At 43.3% G+C, this 18,659-nt stretch overlaps 1 protein-coding gene across 1 annotated transcript in view; it reads left to right on the top strand.

Annotated features, from left to right (window-relative positions):
- LOC143816267 (uncharacterized) overlaps positions 1-18,659 on the top strand; it is a 657,854-nt gene that overhangs the window by 577,256 nt on the left and 61,939 nt on the right. The window contains exon 55 of the mRNA XM_077296442.1: positions 9,054-9,211. Coding sequence (XP_077152557.1) covers positions 9,054-9,211 — 158 coding nt within the window. The remainder of the gene's footprint in view (positions 1-9,053; positions 9,212-18,659) is intronic.

The raw sequence follows: 18,659 nt of genomic DNA, 5'->3' as shown, positions 1-18,659 counted from the left end.
TGCCTCTGACCCGCCGGGCCCGGTCGCACTGGGACCGCTGCGACCGCGGTAGTTATGCCCCTGCAAATATCAATATGAAGGAGGTAATTTGCACTGCTTTCTCACTGAAATAACTTACTGTTTATCAGGTAAAACATACAGATTGACTTAATAAATCCATTAAAAAAACATTTCTGCTGTATCAATATTTTCTGTCTATATGTCTTGTATAAAGACCAACAACTTGAAATATTGAATATGTAACTCACGCAATAAATATTTAAATATTGCAGTTTTCTACACAGCAGCTTAACTTTAAGTTGGTAAGTCCTCATGCAAAATCTCCAACAGGACATTTAAATATCACTGTATTTTAACAGCATTGGTTCTCATATTGAGCAAATAGATTTTTGAGCCTCTTTGTGCTATAGGGCCAGGGTGCAGGCTCCATGGACTTTTGTAGTGACTTATGACTCATGCAGGAAAAAGAGATGATCTGTTTCTACATAAAAAATATGGAGAAGGACTCAGCTAGTTTGTTTTTAACGTCGTGATGTCATAGATCTCACGGAAAAAAGAAAAAATTATGGGTAGAAAGGCAAAATGAGCAATTGTAAGTGCACAGTGCTATACAATATGATGACTGCAATGTATTCAGAGGATACAAATTTTGATGGGAGTGCTAGTTTAACAGCTATACATTTGCACAACTATTTTGCTCCTTTTTAACTTTTACTTTTGAAAGCAAAGTCTAAAAATTAATTTACAGCGTAAACATAATAATTAAGTAGTTAATTAATTACCAGCTTATTATAAGATCGAGATTCACTCATAGTTCAATTGTTATGGAGACAGTGGAAAACTATGTCAATCTTTCTTTAAAGCGATCCTGTCAGCAGTATTTTGCTCAGTAAACTACAGACACTGTCAGGTTGGCGCTGTTATTCTGATTAAAATGATACTTGAGGTGGAGAAATCCGTCCTGTGGTTCTTGAGTAATCTGTATTTTTAGTTTTCAGTTAATGAGATTCTGGTGCTTCTGGGTGGGCCTGTGGGGGGCTTTATGTGGTGCTCTGCTTAGATATTCATCTGTATGGCTTATGACAGGTTACGGATCCTTCAGTGACCTGCCTCCTATTTTACATAACATATTTAAAATTGTGGGGTTAGCAAAAAAAAGTTTACATTCAGCAAAATGGTGGTGGCGTTAGAGCAGTAGCATGTATCACATAATGCAGATAATATTGTAGGATATTTTTTTTTCACTTTATCAAAATGGCACTGGCACATGCACAGTAGCATCTACCATGTTCTGTAGACTTCATGTTTCTACATAGAGCAGACAAAAGAGAAGAATTTACTGGGTAGAATGGCAAAATAAGCAATTGTAAGTACACAGTGCTATATAATATGATGATTGCAATATAATAAGAGAGAAAAAAATTAATTAACATAGGTTAATTATTGAGTGCTATGGAAACAACATTCAGGGTATTTTCACATGCTCCAGATTTTTTTTCTGAAATTTTTGCAACTGAAAATTGATTCCATGTGTCATAATGAGATTGCTTTTGTGGGCAGCATATGACTTTTTTAAAGCACCACTCCATGGATTTCTTAAAGTGTACAAGTGGTGCTTCCAATTTAACTTCTCTGACCCTAGCAATATATTTACCAGCTGCCGTTTTCAGTTCTTCCTGGTGCTGCTCTGGTCCCATACCGCTATCTTGTGACTGCAACTTCATTCTCGCTCTCATAGATCTACATTGAGTTGTGACTTTTGAATCGCCCAGCAAATACTTGAGTGATCCAGCAGGTCACACACTGCTGGAGATTGACTAAAGCGGCGCTGGTAACAAATGAAGAAGGTAGCTGGCAAGTATAATACTAAGTGCAGGAGACTTTGATTAGTAACACCACTCCAGTGCTGTCATAAAGAGAACACTGGAACGGTGCTTTAAGGTCTCAATCAGATCAGTGGCAGAATTTTCTGCAACAAATGTGAATATATTCTTAAAGGGAACCTGTCAGCAGGATTGTGCACAGTAACCTATAGACACTGTCAGGTCGGCACCGTTACTCTCCTCCTGACGCAACTACAGAGATGGTGAAATGCGCGTCGAGGTGAGCTGGTGGACCACACATCTTGGTTGCATAATGACTGCAGGTAATTTATGGCTATACTGATGTAGCTCTATTGACATGGTATACTATTGTTTTGCAGTTTAAAATTTGCATTGCAGCTTTATAGCTGAGCACTTTATAAGCATGTTCTATTTGATGGGCATACACCATTGGAGTTCATCACAACCTATGTGCTTCTGCTCATAACTATTATTAGTGCATATTTTATAGTTGAGCAGTGCACAATGTTCCTGCATGTTACTATGGTCAGAGCAACCATTTTTGTACCAATTTAGGAGACAGCTGTATGTAGAATTTTTATTGATACTTTTTTCTGTTGTCTCTAAAGTGGATATGATGTGTTATTTAAACATGGAATTTTTATAGATCTGTGGCCCTATCTTTTTTCATGATTTGCAGCCAGTCCCTTTAACTATGTGATACTACTTTATATGTACTTTTTACATTTTTGTAGATTATATTCATGATATTGTCATTTTATATACTGTATGTATTTATTTGTTATTATTAATAAAATTGCACTTTAGATCACATTATTCCTTCATTTTTTCTCTACTGGCTTACGGCGCCGTTACACTGATTAAAATTATACCTTTGTTAATTAAATCCGTCTTGTGGTTGTTGTTTAATCTTTATTTTCAGTTTTGAGTTAATGATATGCTCGTGTTTCTGGGTGGCCTGTGGGGGGTCTTCATGTGGTGCTCTGCTTAGGTATTCATGTGTATAGCTTCTGACAGGTCACTGATCCCTCAATGACCTGTCCCTAGTTTACATAATGAATATTATGTATATCTTGGAAAAAAAAAACCTTTTAGGAATATCAGGAAAACAGCAAAGAAATTAAACATAAACACACTACATACCGGTATGCGATTATGCTACAGCACAAGCGCCATCCCTGGCACCTGGCTGCAAAAGTTTTTTTTTTTTCTTCCAAGATATACATAATATTCATTTTGTAAACTAAGGGGCATGTCACTGAGGAATCAGTGACCAGTCAGAAGCCATACTGTTGAATACTTAAGCAGAGCACCACCTGAATAACAACCCATATCCACAGACCTGCCCCGGAGCACGAGCATATCATTAACTGAAAACCGAAAGGAAAGATTAAACAACCACAAGACGGATTTCATCAACCAAGGTATCATTTTAATCAGTATAACGGCGCCGACCTGACACTGTCTGTAGGTTACTGTGCACAATCCTGCTGACAGGTTCCCTTTAACACGTAGATTAGATTCTAGGCTAGTGTAATAGTCATGGCTAGCTGTTATAATGGTATTTATTATCTAGCTGTACGGCACTTTTGCTCTTGCAGTGCCTAAGATTCAGTGCCCTTCTGGATAATATAGCTTAGGTGCACACATCTCTGTGAAAAACAAATTATGGGTAAAATTGAGTAAAAAATGACATGAAATGTGACCTTTCCTTTACAAGAGGTGAGGTAATGCGTTTTTATGTAGCGTTTCTGTATATTCTAAAATCCAGTAAGTGTTTTTGTTCTTCTTGGCTTATCTGAGCATACATGCATAGAGTTTTTTTTTTTCTCTGCTTACATACAGCAAATGAGAATGGAAGCCTGTGGGTTGAATGTTAAGCAATCACTGCCATCCAGAGAGATTATGTTCAGTGCTGTAAAGGGATAATGTTCAATCATGCAACAACTGCCTTTAGGCCTTTAGTGCCCCCAGCAGCACAAACATAACCCTCTGGGAAATACTGTAGAGAGCAAAAAATGATCAGCTTGGCAGAATGAGAGAAATGCTAATCTAAGCTCCTGTTGACATCTGCAGTGGTAAATGAGGCATATATGTCCTGCTTTACATTCTAATGTATTTTATACTTTGCATCTTCTCTTAAAATGAAACAGTGCTCATTACAGTCTGATGTACAGAAGCTCTGACTGCATCTCATTGCATTTAATAACTTACTGCTGTTACAGGCTGTATCTAAATCAATTAAAAAATGATAATTATCTTCAGTGCTTTTAGAGACTTTAAGCCTTCTTAGTGAAAAGTCAAATGTTCTGTAGAGAATTCTGAAAATGTTTTTTTTTTGTACCAAAAAGAAAAATAATTTAGGCCACGTTTCCATGTTCAGTATTGGGTCAGCATTTTACATCAGTATTTGTAAGCCAAATCAGGAGTGGAACAATCAGAGGAAAAGTATAATATAGACACGTCATCACTAGAGATGATCAAATTTGATCGGGTCAGGGCTTATTCAGCAAGCTGTAGTCCAAGAACAGAGAAAAAAGGTGGCACTCACCAACCGGTAAAACATTCCTTTATTTAGTCCATGACACAGGTACAGCGGGAGAGGAGCCGATACCTTCTGTGAACGACGGCCGTTTCGCGCTAGCTGTGCTTCAACGGGTCCTATGCTATAGCTCTTACCGAATAAGCTGCAGAGGGAACTCTGATACCTGGATTACTCCAGCTGAACGGCTCCGCAGCTGCATGTGTCACGGCGGTGTGACAGTTACGACACATGCATGGAGAGCCCAACAAACAGGCTCTCCATGCATGTGTTATGACAGTGACACAGCCGCAGCACATGCAGCTGCAGAGCCAATCAGCTGATCAGCTGGAGTAATCCAGGTATCCCGGTTCCCTCTGTAGCTTATTTAGTAAGCGCTATAGCCTGACAAATAAGCCCTGACCCGATCAAATATGCTCATCTCTAGTCACCACTTCTGTATTTTTAACATCTTCTGTTTTTGACTTACAAATACTGATGTAAAAAATTCACCAAATACTCAATGTTTGGTCTTAAATGGGATTTTTCATTTTTTTACACTCTTTTTGAATGATATATATAAAGTTTTATTTCAACCAGTTCAATAGCAGCCTGTATTGTACGTTGAGTTAACAGCCTTTTTTGTAACTTTACTGTAAATGTATAGCACTTTTTTCTTTAGCTTGTAATATATGTTGTGCTTAAAGCTAACCTGTCAGCAGGAATGTGTTCATTAACCCACAGTGTCAAGTTGGCGCCATTATACTGATTAAAATGATATCTGGGTTGATGAAATCCGTCTTGCCGTTGTTTAATCTGTATTTGTAGCTTTCAGTTAATGAGATTCTCGTGCTCAAGGGCTGCCTGTGGCGGGGGTCTTTATGTGGTGCTCTGCTTACATATGACAGGTCACTCACCGATCCTTCAGTGACCTGCTTCCTGTTTTACATAATGCATATAATATTGTGGCCTTATAAAAAAAATTTTACATTCAGCAAAATTGCGCCGGTGGCAGCACCTGGGTAGTATCATATATTGCAAAATGCAATATAATATAATATTGTGGGGTTAGAAACAATAGATGCTACTGCGCATGCACCACCTCCATTTTGCTGGAGAAAAAAAATGGCTGCAGCAAAATGGCGCCGGCCGTTTTTGCGCAGTAGCATCAATCGGAACGCGGTAGATGCCACTGCGCATGCGCCGCTTCTGGCATCATTTTGATTAAGTTACTTTTTTTTTTACCTGACAATATTATATGCATTATATGATACATGCTACTGCGCACGCGCCATCACCAGTGCCATTTTGCTGAATGCAAATTTTTTTCTAACCCCACAATACCACAATATTATATGCATTATGTAAAATAAGGTGCATGTCACAGAGGGATCAGTGACCTGTCATAAGACATACAGATGAATATGTAAGCAGAGACCACATAAAGACACACCTACAGGCCCGCACGAGAAGCTTACTAACTGAAAACTACAAATACAGATTAAACAACCACAAGACGGATTTCATCAACCAGTGTATCATTTTAATCAATATAACAGCAACAACTGCTGAGAAAACGCTGAAAGAAGTGATATGCTGCAGTTTTAAAAAAATGCAGCAGTTTTCCAATTCAGTCAAGAAAAAAAACAATGTTTGTGCATGAGATTTCTGAAATCTCATTGCTTTGATGATACTGTAAAACTCAACTTACAATTTGCATTAAAAAATGCAGCATGTGTGAACATAGCCTAAATATTTAATGCAATTTGACAAAAATGGGTAGTTGTATTGATTGATTATTTTTTAATTAGATCCATTTAAGCTAATTTTTATCCAGTCTCCAACTTGAAGTTGATGATGATCAACCCCTGACATGTGAATCTCAAAGTAGGCTGAGATAGACAGAGAGAGTGCAATCCCCCACCTGTTGGAAACGGCTGACTGAGAACTGTCACCTCAGGCATGGCAGCTCCAGATCCAGCAGCTCCACAAGGTTGGCCCCATCTATTTGCAAAGGTGTCCAGATTGCCTTACTAATGACAATTATGATGTGGATTCAGTGTGGATTCTAGCTTATAAAGTGGGTGAGTCTGAAGTATCATTAGCATGCCCAGAATCTGATGCTTGTTTATGTCAATCCACTGGTTTATTGACATGACAATGCCAGACTGCTCCTTTATTTTTGTTGTTAATTGTGCTCCATGCAAAATTTTGGGTAGCTTTGCACTTATTTTCTGACCATAAAAATAACAAGTTAAGGACTGAGCTTTTTATGTCATTTTACTCCACTCCAAGAGCCATAAGTTTTTAATATATTTGTTACTGTTTCCTTGTGAATTCTGCTTTTGGGTGACAAATCGGATTTTACATGTAATGTCTTGATAAATGATTAATTTTTTTCAAGGTTATGGGGGGGTAATTTGGAATATACACTCACCGACCACTTTATTAGGTACACCATGCTAGTAACGGGTTGGACCCCTTTTGCCTTCAGAACTGCCTCAATTCTTCGTGGCATAGATTCAACAAGGTGCTGGAAGCATTCCTCAGAGATTTTGGTCCATATTGACATGATGGCATCACACAGTTGCCGCAGATTTGTCGGCTGCACATCCCAAAGATGCTCCATACAAGGCAGGATGGATCCATGCTTTCATGTTGTTTACGCCAAATTCTGACCCTACCATCCGAATGTCGCAGCAGAAATCGAGACTCATCAGACCAAGCAACGTTTTTCCAATCTTCTACTGTCCAATTTCGATGAGCTTGTACAAATTGTAGCCTCAGTTTCCTGTTCTTAGCTGAAAGGAGTGGTACCCGGTGAGGTCTTCTGCTGCTGTAGCCCATCTGCCTCAAAGTTCGACGCACTGTGCGTTCAGAGATGCTCTTAGGCCTACCTTGGTTGTAACGGGTGGCGATTTGAGTCACTGTTGCCTTTCTATCAGCTCGAACCAGTCTGCCCATTCTCCTCTGACCTCTGGCATCAACAAGGCATTTCCGCCCACAGAACTGCCGCTCACTGGATTTTTTTTCTTTTTCGGGCCATTCTCTGTAAACCCTAGAGATGGTTGTGCGTGAAAATCCCAGTAGATCAGCAGTTTCTGAAATACTCAGACCAGCCCTTCTGGCACCAACAACCATGCCACGTTCAAAGGCACTCAAATCACCTTTCTTCCCCATACTGATGCTCGGTTTGAACTGCAGGAGATTGTCTTGACCATGTCTACATGCCTAAATGCACTGAGTTGCCGCCATGTGATTGGCTGATTAGAAATTAAGTGTTAACAAGAAGTTGGACAGGTGTACCTAATAAAGTGGCCAGTGAGTGTATATGACTTCTTGATAACTTTCCATTCAGTTTTTTTTAGCAGTGATGAACAAAAACAATAATTTTGAGTTGTTTATTATTATTACAGTATATTTGTATATATTTTTTAAAGCATTCCTTACAATTTAAAGGAGTTGTCTGGCCTTAGGGTAAGTGTGTAGTCACTCTATCTTAAATTGTGAATCCTCACATCACACACACTGCTTGTGCTGACACCGGGTTCAGGTGGTCGTGTGACCACAAGTAGGCAATTTGCATTCTTACAGCTGCATTCTGGCTAAATGTGTTATGCCTCGCTCAGTACCCTTGCACTAGTCGGCACGTGACCACATGTATGCATATCACACACTTTCAATCACACGCCTGCCGCTACTGGTGCCAGGACCAGAGAATCCTCACAGCGCAATGTGTACAAAGTGCGAGAATACACAAGTCTGCATTAACATAGAGTGACTGCAGACTTGTAGCTAAGGCCAGACAACCCCTTTAACGTTTTGGTCAGTATGGTTGTAGTGATTACAATTATGTGTACCTTTTATTATTTATATTTTTACATAATAAAGCTTTTCTTAATGAAGAAACGGAAAGGGTTTTTTTTGCTTTATCGTTATTAAAACCTTATCACACTTTCGACTTTATAGCTTATGTAGCCATTAGAAAATGACAGGATGCTGATAATGTGTCAGAAAGTTTCTATGTTGCCAAAATGGTTTCAGTGCTGCATAGTTTGAGATACAATCTTACTAAGCTCATTATGTTAGGTAGTGACACATGTATTTAACAGTTAACAAAACTGTAAAGTATTAAAGGGGATGTCCGGCTAACTGATGCAACTACCTGTCTATTGTACCTAGCACCTTTCATGATCACTCCTGCCAGAGGTTCAGCTACTCCCTGTTAAAACAGCAGTTCATCTTCCTGTTGACAGGGCAGGATTACTGGTGTCATGCTCCTTGACAGCTGGCTTCCCGCAATTAGGCAGCGGAAAGCCTGCTATCAATCAGCATGACATTAGTAGTCCTGTCAGTAGGAAGAGAAGCTGCTGCTCTGTTAACAGGGAGCAGCTGAATGTCTGGCAAGAACGGCCAATGACTGTCATCGGGTACAACAGACAGGTGGCTGCCTCTGTTAGCAACTACATACTTTTTTTTCAAGTAAAATAATAAGTATGTTAAAAAGTTTTGTTATTTTCAACTTTTAAACACTAGGCGGAGCAACTGCTGACATTTGTCATGAAAATCAAGTGTAATGCTAGCTTGCATTACAACTGCAATAAATGTGCGCAGGATGTGGGCAGGATCTGCTTGCATGTGTCTGATGTCACTCCTCCCTCCCAATGTTATCTATTTGCCTTTCTCAGAATTGTGTAATGACGATCCCCATCCAGTGCACAAAGCCAGTAAGACGATGGAATCTAAAGAGGGTGGCCATCTTTTCAAACCCGGACCTTGGTGTCGCCACATTAGGAAGATCTGTATCAGCAATGAAGCAAATATCAAGAAGCAAGCCAGTAATAAAGTAAGAGTTTGTAAAATTATGTACAATACATGCGCTATATAAGAACACGACTAACTTATATACAAGTGTCTGCAGATGCAGCCACACAACTTGATGTATATATCTTTTAATTGCATTACATTCAAAAAGTTTATAAACTGTTGCGGATGGTTTAATCAGCACCACTCTCGTCACTTTAAACCCCTAAATGCTGCTATCGAGTTCAATCACAGTATTTCAGGAGCAGACAGAGGGAAGAAAGCCCCTCTGCCCTTAGATTGGAGACCCCGTGAGGTCCCGATTGTTGCCATGGTGACCTGATGTCGTCATGACAACATCTGGGTCACAAGAGCTAGCAGAGTTGCTTGACCAGGCTCAGAGCATGATAAAGCAAGTTTGACTGTCAGTGCAGCGCTGACTGCATAGTGTAGGGATGCTCCTGCATCCTTATACTATACAAGTGATCAGCCGGCAAAAAATGAAAGTCTCATAGTGGGATAAAGTAAAATAAAAGTAAAAACATTAAAACAAAAAATAAAAAAATAAGAAAAAAAATCAAAATTTATTGTACCCATGAATAAATATTTTTATGAAAAAAATATAAACAATAGAAGTACACATATTTATTATCATTGTGTCTGGACCAACCCAACCAATAAAACTGTCCCACTAGTTAACCCCTTTAGTGAACACCATAAAAGAAGGCAAAAACAATGCTTTATCATCATACCGATAAACAAAAAGTGGAATAAAACGCAATTAAAAAAACAAATATAAATAAACATGGTACCGCTGAAAACAGCATATTGTCTCACAAAAAAACAAATCATCATGTAACTCCATTAGCAGAAAAATAAAAAATCTATAGCTCTCTGAATAAAGTGATGCAAAAATAATTATTTTTTCTGTAAAATAGTTTTTATTGTGTAAAAGCGCCAAAACATAAAAAAAATCTATATAAATGTGGTATCACTGTGATCGTACTGACACAAAGAATAGAGCTTCTTTATCAATTTTACGACACGCAGAACAGCATAAAAAAAAAATTCCTGAATTTCTGGTTTTTGTTCAGTCTGCCTCCCAAAAATTGGAATGGAAAACGATAAAAAAATGTCATATTTCTGAAAATGGTACCAACAAAAACATCAACTCATCCTTAAAAAAAAAAGCCCTCACATGACTCTAACAGCCAAAATATGGAAAAATTATAGCTTCCAAAATATGGTGATGTAAAAACTAGTTTTTGCAATAAAAAGCATCTTTTAGTGTGTCAAACATAAAAATCCAATATAAATCTGGTACCACTGTAATCGCAACAACCCAAAAAATAAAGTCACCATATCACTTATACCACAAGAGTAACTGCATAAAAAATAAATAAAAACAATTCTTCACCTGCTGTTGATTTGTTCATTCTGCTTCCCAAAGATCACAGTAAGGCTTGGCACACATTTATCTTGCGCTCTGCGCTCAGCGCTTACATTGAGGTTTCCATGTAAAAATTTAAAATACGTGATTCAGACGGAACCCCATTGGAAGATTCACTATAATGAGGCAGATGAGGAACTGTGGATGCTGGAGGAACTGTGGACGCTATAGGAACTGTGATCCACCGGTGACTGTCTTTTTAGGCTTGCATAAAAGAGCAGTCCACCATAGTTTTCTGCACTTCTGAAAAGAAGGACACCGCTGAACAGAGGCCAGACTGAGCCCAGAGTAACTGTGCTGCCTCGTTATAGTGAATGGATCCCTTGGGGGTGTGAAGAGGGAGCAGCCGCCATCTTGGATATGGGGCATAATGCTGGCCTCCTATCAGAGATTGGCCTGACTCCATTTTGTCTCATATCAGAATTCACCTGGTCACACGTCGGCAGGGACATGAGCACCCCTGGCTCCCACCTTTTCCCTACTTGAATGAAGACCCTTTAGTATGTTAATGGACTGAGACCAGTGTAGCAGGCAAATGGCACTTCAAAGCTTTACTGAGGAAGCCACACCAGCAGGGGGCATGGAGGTACCTGGGGGCTCAATTAAAGCATACATGTCAGGTGGCTACAGGAGGACACGTCTAATTGTCTTCCCAGCCGGACTGTACAAAATGAAATTATGAATTATAGACGCATCGTCCAAGGTACAGGCTTATAAAAAATATCCTCATAGCCCTGAAGAAATTGCGCATCAGACAGTGCAACTCCCAGGTCAGTGAGAGTTCTGGAACCTGAGATATAGAGATCAGCCTCCCACAGCAATCAAATGGGTCCAGGTTTGATCCCTGTATGACCGGCAGAACAAACCACATGCGCCGGTACCGCCCGTCTACTGATCCGATCATCCTGAGAGAAGTTATTCCATTTATAAGGTATTGGAAATAGATTCTGCAGCGAAGCAGAAGGCTGGGTATTGTTAGCCCACCCATGTACAGGGGGGAGGGACACAGAAGGATTAAGAGCTGAGGACACATGGAGAGTGAGACACAACAGAAGCAGATGATGATGATGAAATAAGGAACAGGGCAGATGCCAGCCAGAGGGGAGCAAGCACATGCTTTTTGGGGGCTGCCCGGCAAGTAGAAATCTTGTACCTGTGGAACGTAGAGCTCCCCGGCCTCCACATGTGACCTTCAACCTGGTAAATTGACCTCCAGCTTTATACCTCTAAGCCTTGTACTATTATTGCTATATTTTACTCTGACTGTAACTCTTGGTATAATTTTACTGTATATTTCTTGTAATTACTATATTTAGTGCGCCCTTAAGGCAATGAAACCATAAATTAATTTTGGGCTGATCCTTTTATTCTGATTGCGAATCTTGGAATACCCAGTGTGGGTAACAGGGCAGTCTCCCCGGCGGCCATTTGCTCTAGGTGCAGTTCCCTTATTGGCCTGAGAAACAAAGGGGGTGCCGGAGAGCTGTGTCTGTGCTGTTACGTCACGGATTGGTGATGTGGGAGGAGCCAGTTTTCTTCACAGGGGGTTTCATCTGAATCACGTCCCTCAGAGAAATAGATGGAAACCCCAATGTAAGTGATCAGCGTGATGTGATCTCAAAAGTTATGTAAAATATTTCTAACAAAAGCTTCAGCTCAATCCACAAAAAGCAAGGTCCCACTCAGGTCAGTGATCTGTTTCCGGAAATATAGGGGTTTCCACGTTATTGGTAGTACAAAGGCTCTGGAAAAAAACAAAATGACTCTTCAGCCTCTAAAAGAAACTCAGCAAATTCTGCGCTTCCAAATCTAAATGCCCTCTCTCCCTTCTGAGCCCCACAGTGTTCCTAAACTACATATAGCGTCCACATTTTTGGCATTTCTGAAGAGATGAGCCAGCCTAATTTACGAGTGCGTGTCTCTAGAAGCATGAGCTGGGGTTAACGTACTTGTGACTATAAGGGGTGCACACTATCAAGCACTTGGCGGTCCTAGAATACTTCCCCTATTTTCATAAGTAAGTGGCATTCGATCCTATGTGCATATAGCACGTTTTTTTTGTGGAAAATGCACGGCATGCACCTTTGATGGCAAGTTATTTATTATATTTTATAAAACCAGCACATTGCACTTTTCTTGCATCTCTGTATGCTTTGATATATCTTTAATATATATATAATTTTTTAATGTTTTTTGATTAACTATCCACTTTGTATGAGATTATTTTATACACGTTTTCACTTTTTGGCTTTTATTATATGCTACATATGGTCTCTACCCTTCTATTTGATATTTGCTTTGCCTATTGGGGTATCTAGTATATAATATAATTTGACCTGCCTCTTGCAATTATATATTGCACTATATATACACTTTTTTGATATGTGCACATGTGATACATATACATAATTGATTTTTATCTTGTAATATTTTAATATTTTTTTAGCTATTGTTATGGAATAATAAAAATATATATATTTTCAAATATTCCCTGTCATTTTTCACTGGTCTGGTTCATGCTTGGTGCATGCTGTTTCTCTTGTGACTAGGGTTGAGCGAAACGGGTCGACCATTTTCAGAAGTCGCCGACTTTTGGCAAAGTCGGGTTTCATGAAACCCGACCCGACCCCTGTGTGGGGTCGGCCATGAGGTCGGCGATCTTCTGAATCTGGTATCGGGATTCCGATACCGAGTTCCGATATGTTTGCGATATCGGAAATCGGTATCAGAATCCACATTTAAGTGTAAAATAAAGAATTAAAATAAAAAATATTGATATGCTCACCTCTCCAACGCAGCCTGGACATCGCCGCTGGTAACCGGCATCTTCCGTTCCTAAAAATGGCGCTTGAAAGACCTTTCGAATGCTTCACGGCTTGTGATTGGTCGCGGCGGCCCACGTGACCGCTGAGCGACCAATCACAAGCCGGTGACGTAATTCTCAGGTCCTGTTCTGGTTCTCAGGTACATGAGAATTACGTCACGGCTTGTGATTGGTCGCTGAGCGGTCACGTGGGCCGCCGCGACCAATCACAAAGCCGTGACGTCATCGGAAGGTCCTTCACGCGTTCATTCTTAAGAAGGAAGGCTGACGGAAAGAAGCCGAGGGTGAGTATATTCCTATTAGGTATATATGGAGCGCCCCCACGCCGCCGCAGGGCCGAGGGGTACCCGGAGCCGGGCCTCTAGGTCTCAGTCCTGGGGTTGTCACGGTGGCTAGACCCGGTCCGTGGCCCTGTCTGTCAGTGGGGGACGTCCGGTGCAATAAGTGATGTTGTAGCGGTGCAGTTGTGGGGTGCAGGTCGCGGTAAATAACGAGGACACCAGGTTGCAGTCTCTTTACCTCTTTACTGAAGCTCTCTGGGTCCTCAGTCCGGAATACGGCTCACCAGGCTGCGCAAGTCCGGCCGGTCCAATGGCACTTCCAGAGCTCTCCTTTCAGGTGGAAATCGGTGCCTTCCTTCTAGCGCTATGTGTTGCAGTCCTTCCCTGCTGTGCTTACGGAAAGTACCCCACAACTGTTGTGTCTGTTTCTCGTGTTCCCTCACAACAACTTAATTCGCAATGATCTTCCTCGTCCCTCCAGATACTATGGTAGGAACGCACCCGTATGACGGGGAGGCTCGGAGATCTTCCGGGACTCTATCTGCGCCCCTCTCCTGTTGGTACCCCCCTTTGCCTTCCTGGGTGATGCGTGAGACAGTCCGCCTCAAGCTAACTGCCCTGCCGTAGGTCTGAGGTATGGCTTGAAACTCTTTACCTCCTCGGCGTTCCGGCCACCGGTAGTGCGCCTCAGTAAGGTGCTGCCTCTTTCAGCACAACCCTCACTGGTATCTCCTTTCGCTTGATTTCGTTTCTCACTCAGCACAATCTATCTCGCTTCTTAGTCCTTCCTTGGGCACCGCCGCTATGCTGAGCAGGCACGGTCCCTTTACGTTCTTTCCATGCCAAGCCTCTGCCAGGATCCCACCCCTGGCAGAGACCCTACAGTCTCTCCCTTCACAACACCCTCTGCCACCAGGTGTTGCTCCGTTCAATCCCGTCAGCGTTCTCTCTAACTTCCTGCCTGACCCCCAGTTTACCCACTATGGTGGGGAGTGGCCTAATGAATAGCACCCTTAGCTCCCCCCGGAGGCCCAGCTGTGAAATGTATTGGTGACTGTGATACCTGCTCAGAGAACTCCTTCCGTGCCATCGAACGCAGCATGGCCCCCCTTAGTGGCTGAACCATGCTACTGCAACGACCAGGACTCTGGGGCGCTGCACTCCCCCCTGGTTAAACACAGTACTCCGGGACTGGGAAGAAAAAACAACAATACAGGTTAGCAAAAAGACATACAATTTTGTTGAGTGCAAATAACAATAAGTATACTTAAGTAGGCTTCCCTTTATGGGAGGTGAGGACACTTGTAACGTTACAAACATAATTAACCTTATAATTTACAGAGTATAAATAACTTCTGTTACCCAACCGGGTATTCTATTTAGTGCAATTTTTGAAATAATAACTTAACATTGCCTTTAAGAAACTCACACTCTTAGTCTATCAAAGGCCTTCCTATAATCACATTATAAGGCATTTCAACTTTACATTCTCCTTCTTGTGAACCTGCAGGACCGCCTGTCCCTACGGCACCAGACCTACTGCCTCTCCTTTCTTCTACAGGACCGCCCTGTTCAGCCAGGGCCTACTGCCTTTCGCTACTATACACAGTATAGACATAACATTCCTTTCGGTTGAAGAACTCTGAGCCAGCTCTACTCGGCTCCTTTAAGGACTCACTCTCTAACCCCTACGGGTTCACTCTCTGTCCTTAGTAACAAAGTAACTTTCAATGGGGACGCGGGGTTTACCTTCTATCCTCACCTTCATTATTACTTCGCTTACTTTCAACTATGCAGACCTCTACATCTACCCCTACGGGCTCTCTGCATCTTTCCTGTCTTCAAAACATTATTCAAATTTCACATTTTAACAAATTCAACACATATAACTCGGCATGTAAAACAGTTACATTTCTTTTCAAGGCATCATTATGGCATTACTGTTCTGCAACAGTATCTCTCTCAAGTTCAGTTTCTCACATCCCCTTTAAGAGGAGACCAAGTCTTTCTAAGGTAGCTCGTCTTCTCAGCCTACCAGCCCATGCAAAGGTTCCGGTATGGTATCTTCGCAAAGTGTCTTTAACTAGAACCGGTAGGAAAGGTATCTTCACAAAGTGTCTTTGGCTCAAACCAATAGGGCAAATATCTTCGCAAAGTGTCTTTGGCTAAAACCAGTAGGGTGCACCTTTAAGAAGGTGCAAACTATTTACAAAGGAAGTTCGAATCATGCACAGTCCATGATTACTGCAGTTTGTGTAACTTTTGTGCAACAACTTCAGAAAAGGAAAACAAACAAAGGGAATCCCGGGTCAACAAAGGGATCCATTAACCCTGGGCGGGTTTAGCAGCAACTTAAAGGAATAAAAGACAAACAGTAACTATTTACATTTTCATGGTATCGAGGTTTATTCTTCTTCTGGTGGCTTGGGTTCCTGAACCCCGGCCACTGTAGCACGGATACCAGCAGCAAGCTCCGCAGGGACCACCTGGTCACCTGCTGTCTGAATTTGAAGCCTAACTCTGTCGGCAAGTTCAGGAGCTGCTACAAAGCGTACAGTAGAAACAGTAACAAGGTCTGGCAGCCCTGGATTGACCACAGTTGGGGCCACAGGTGCCATTCTCTCAGACTCGTATCGCTGAACTTTCCGGGCACGCCATCCTTGTGTGTTCCAGTGACGGGTATACGTCACCTGATCCCCCTCCCGGAGTGGTTCACCTTCTCGATCACAGCAGGGAGTCTCCACATCATAGCCGGCAACGAAGATGCCAGTAGGTAGACCCGACTCCCAAATGGAACCCCACCCCTTCTTTGGGTGGAATGCCGCCACCGTCCCTCGCCTGACAGCATCCGTCCCATCATAGATCATTTTTTTGCTCTGCAGTTCCCGTTTTTCAACTTCAGTGCGCTGCCCCCAATGCTGGAGCACGCATTGTTTGTATTGGTCCCAGGTAAGTATCGCAATAGTGAGACCTTCCATTGGAATCCCATCCTGCTCGACCCAGGGAACATCCCATCGGAACATCACCCCTCCTGGGTCCATTTCTATGGGCTCTCCCCACCTGGTTGGCAATGGTGGTAACAACTTCCCCAACGCGCCGGGGGTGAGAACCGCCCGGTCGATTGTAAACGCGGGGTTACTGTTGTGGGGAGGATCGGTCGGGAGAGCAGAACCGTCCAGGGGAGTAGGGGCGCCGCCCATACCTGCGCCTGATGTGGTTCCACCGGCGTCGCTCTGGTCCGTTAACGAGGACGCTGAAGTCTGCTGCAGCCCGGACCGGGGCTCCTCCAATGGGATGCTCGGACTCCGCTCCGCTTGCTGTGGTTCCTCCTCCTCTAACTCCGAGGTCGGGATTGGTGGACGTAGCTTCGCTGTTGGATCCGCAGGCTTCCGGTCCATCTCCGGTGAAGAAAGGCAGGCCCGAACCGCTTCTTCCTCGCTCAGGCACTCGCCGTTCATCATCGCTGCCTGATAGTCGGTGGCAGTGCATGCACCTAGCTCCGCCATTTCTCCGAGGTTGGGCTTCTCCATCACCCGCTTCCCGCCGTTGCATCTCAGGGGGTTGTCTTCTGTTTTGGGGCAGGTCATCTCTTTGCAGCCAGAAGTGCAGGGGGCGGTAGCCATTTCTCGCGCCACACTGAGAGTCTCCGCCCATAACACACCCTCCTTCTCCTGGGGTGTAGCAATGGCGGCGCCTTTTGGCGGGAACTTCTGGCGGCCAATGGCGCAGCACAATCTTGCAATAAAGTACAGTAAATCACAGTCTCTAGGCACACATGACCTGATTCTTCAGGCTTAAGTAGATCCTGTTCGTGACGCCAAGTTGGAGCGCCCCCACACCGCCGCAGGGCCGAGGGGTACCCAGAGCCGGGCCTCTAGGTCTCAGTCCTGGGGTTGTCACGGTGGCTAGACCCGGTCCGTGGCCCTGTCTGTCAGTGGGGGACGTCCGGTGCAATAAGTGATGTTGTAGCGGTGCAGTTGTGGGGTGCAGGTCGCGGTAAATAACGAGGACACCAGGTTGCAGTCTCTTTACCTCTTTACTGAAGCTCTCTGGGTCCTCAGTCCGGAATACGGCTCACCAGGCTGCGCAAGTCCGGCCGGTCCAATGGCACTTCCAGAGCTCTCCTTGCAGGTGGAAATCGGTGCCTTCCTTCTAGCGCTATGTGTTGCAGTCCTTCCCTGCTGTGCTTACGGAAAGTACCCCACAACTGTTGTGTCTGTTTCTCGTGTTCCCTCACAACAACTTAATTCGCAATGATCTTCCTCGTCCCTCCAGATACTATGGTAGGAACGCACCCGTATGACGGGGAGGCTCGGAGATCTTCCGGGACTCTATCTGCGCCCCTCTCCTGTTGGTACCCCCCTTTGCCTTCCTGGGTGATGCGTGAGACAGTCCGCCTCAAGCTAACTGCCCTGCCGTAGGTCTGAGGTATGGCTTGAAACTCTTTACCTCCTCGGCGTTCCGGCCACCGGTAGTGCGCCTCAGTAAGGTGCTGCCTCTTTCAGCACAACCCTCACTGGTATCTCCTTTCGCTTGATTTCGTTTCTCACTCAGCACAATCTATCTCGCTTCTTAGTCCTTCCTTGGGCACCGCCGCTATGCTGAGCAGGCACGGTCCCTTTACGTTCTTTCCATGCCAAGCCTCTGCCAGGATCCCACCCCTGGCAGAGACCCTACAGTCTCTCCCTTCACAACACCCTCTGCCACCAGGTGTTGCTCCGTTCAATCCCGTCAGCGTTCTCTCTAACTTCCTGCCTGACCCCCAGTTTACCCACTATGGTGGGGAGTGGCCTAATGAATAGCACCCTTAGCTCCCCCCGGAGGCCCAGCTGTGAAATGTATTGGTGACTGTGATACCTGCTCAGAGAACTCCTTCCGTGCCATCGAACGCAGCATGGCCCCCCCTTAGTGGCTGAACCATGCTACTGCAACGACC

The sequence above is a fragment of the Ranitomeya variabilis genome, chromosome 3, assembly GCF_051348905.1.
Source record: "Ranitomeya variabilis isolate aRanVar5 chromosome 3, aRanVar5.hap1, whole genome shotgun sequence".
Taxonomy (NCBI): domain Eukaryota; kingdom Metazoa; phylum Chordata; class Amphibia; order Anura; family Dendrobatidae; genus Ranitomeya; species Ranitomeya variabilis.
Note: the sequence above shows the minus strand (reverse complement) of the source record. Positions and strands in the feature narration are given on the sequence as shown.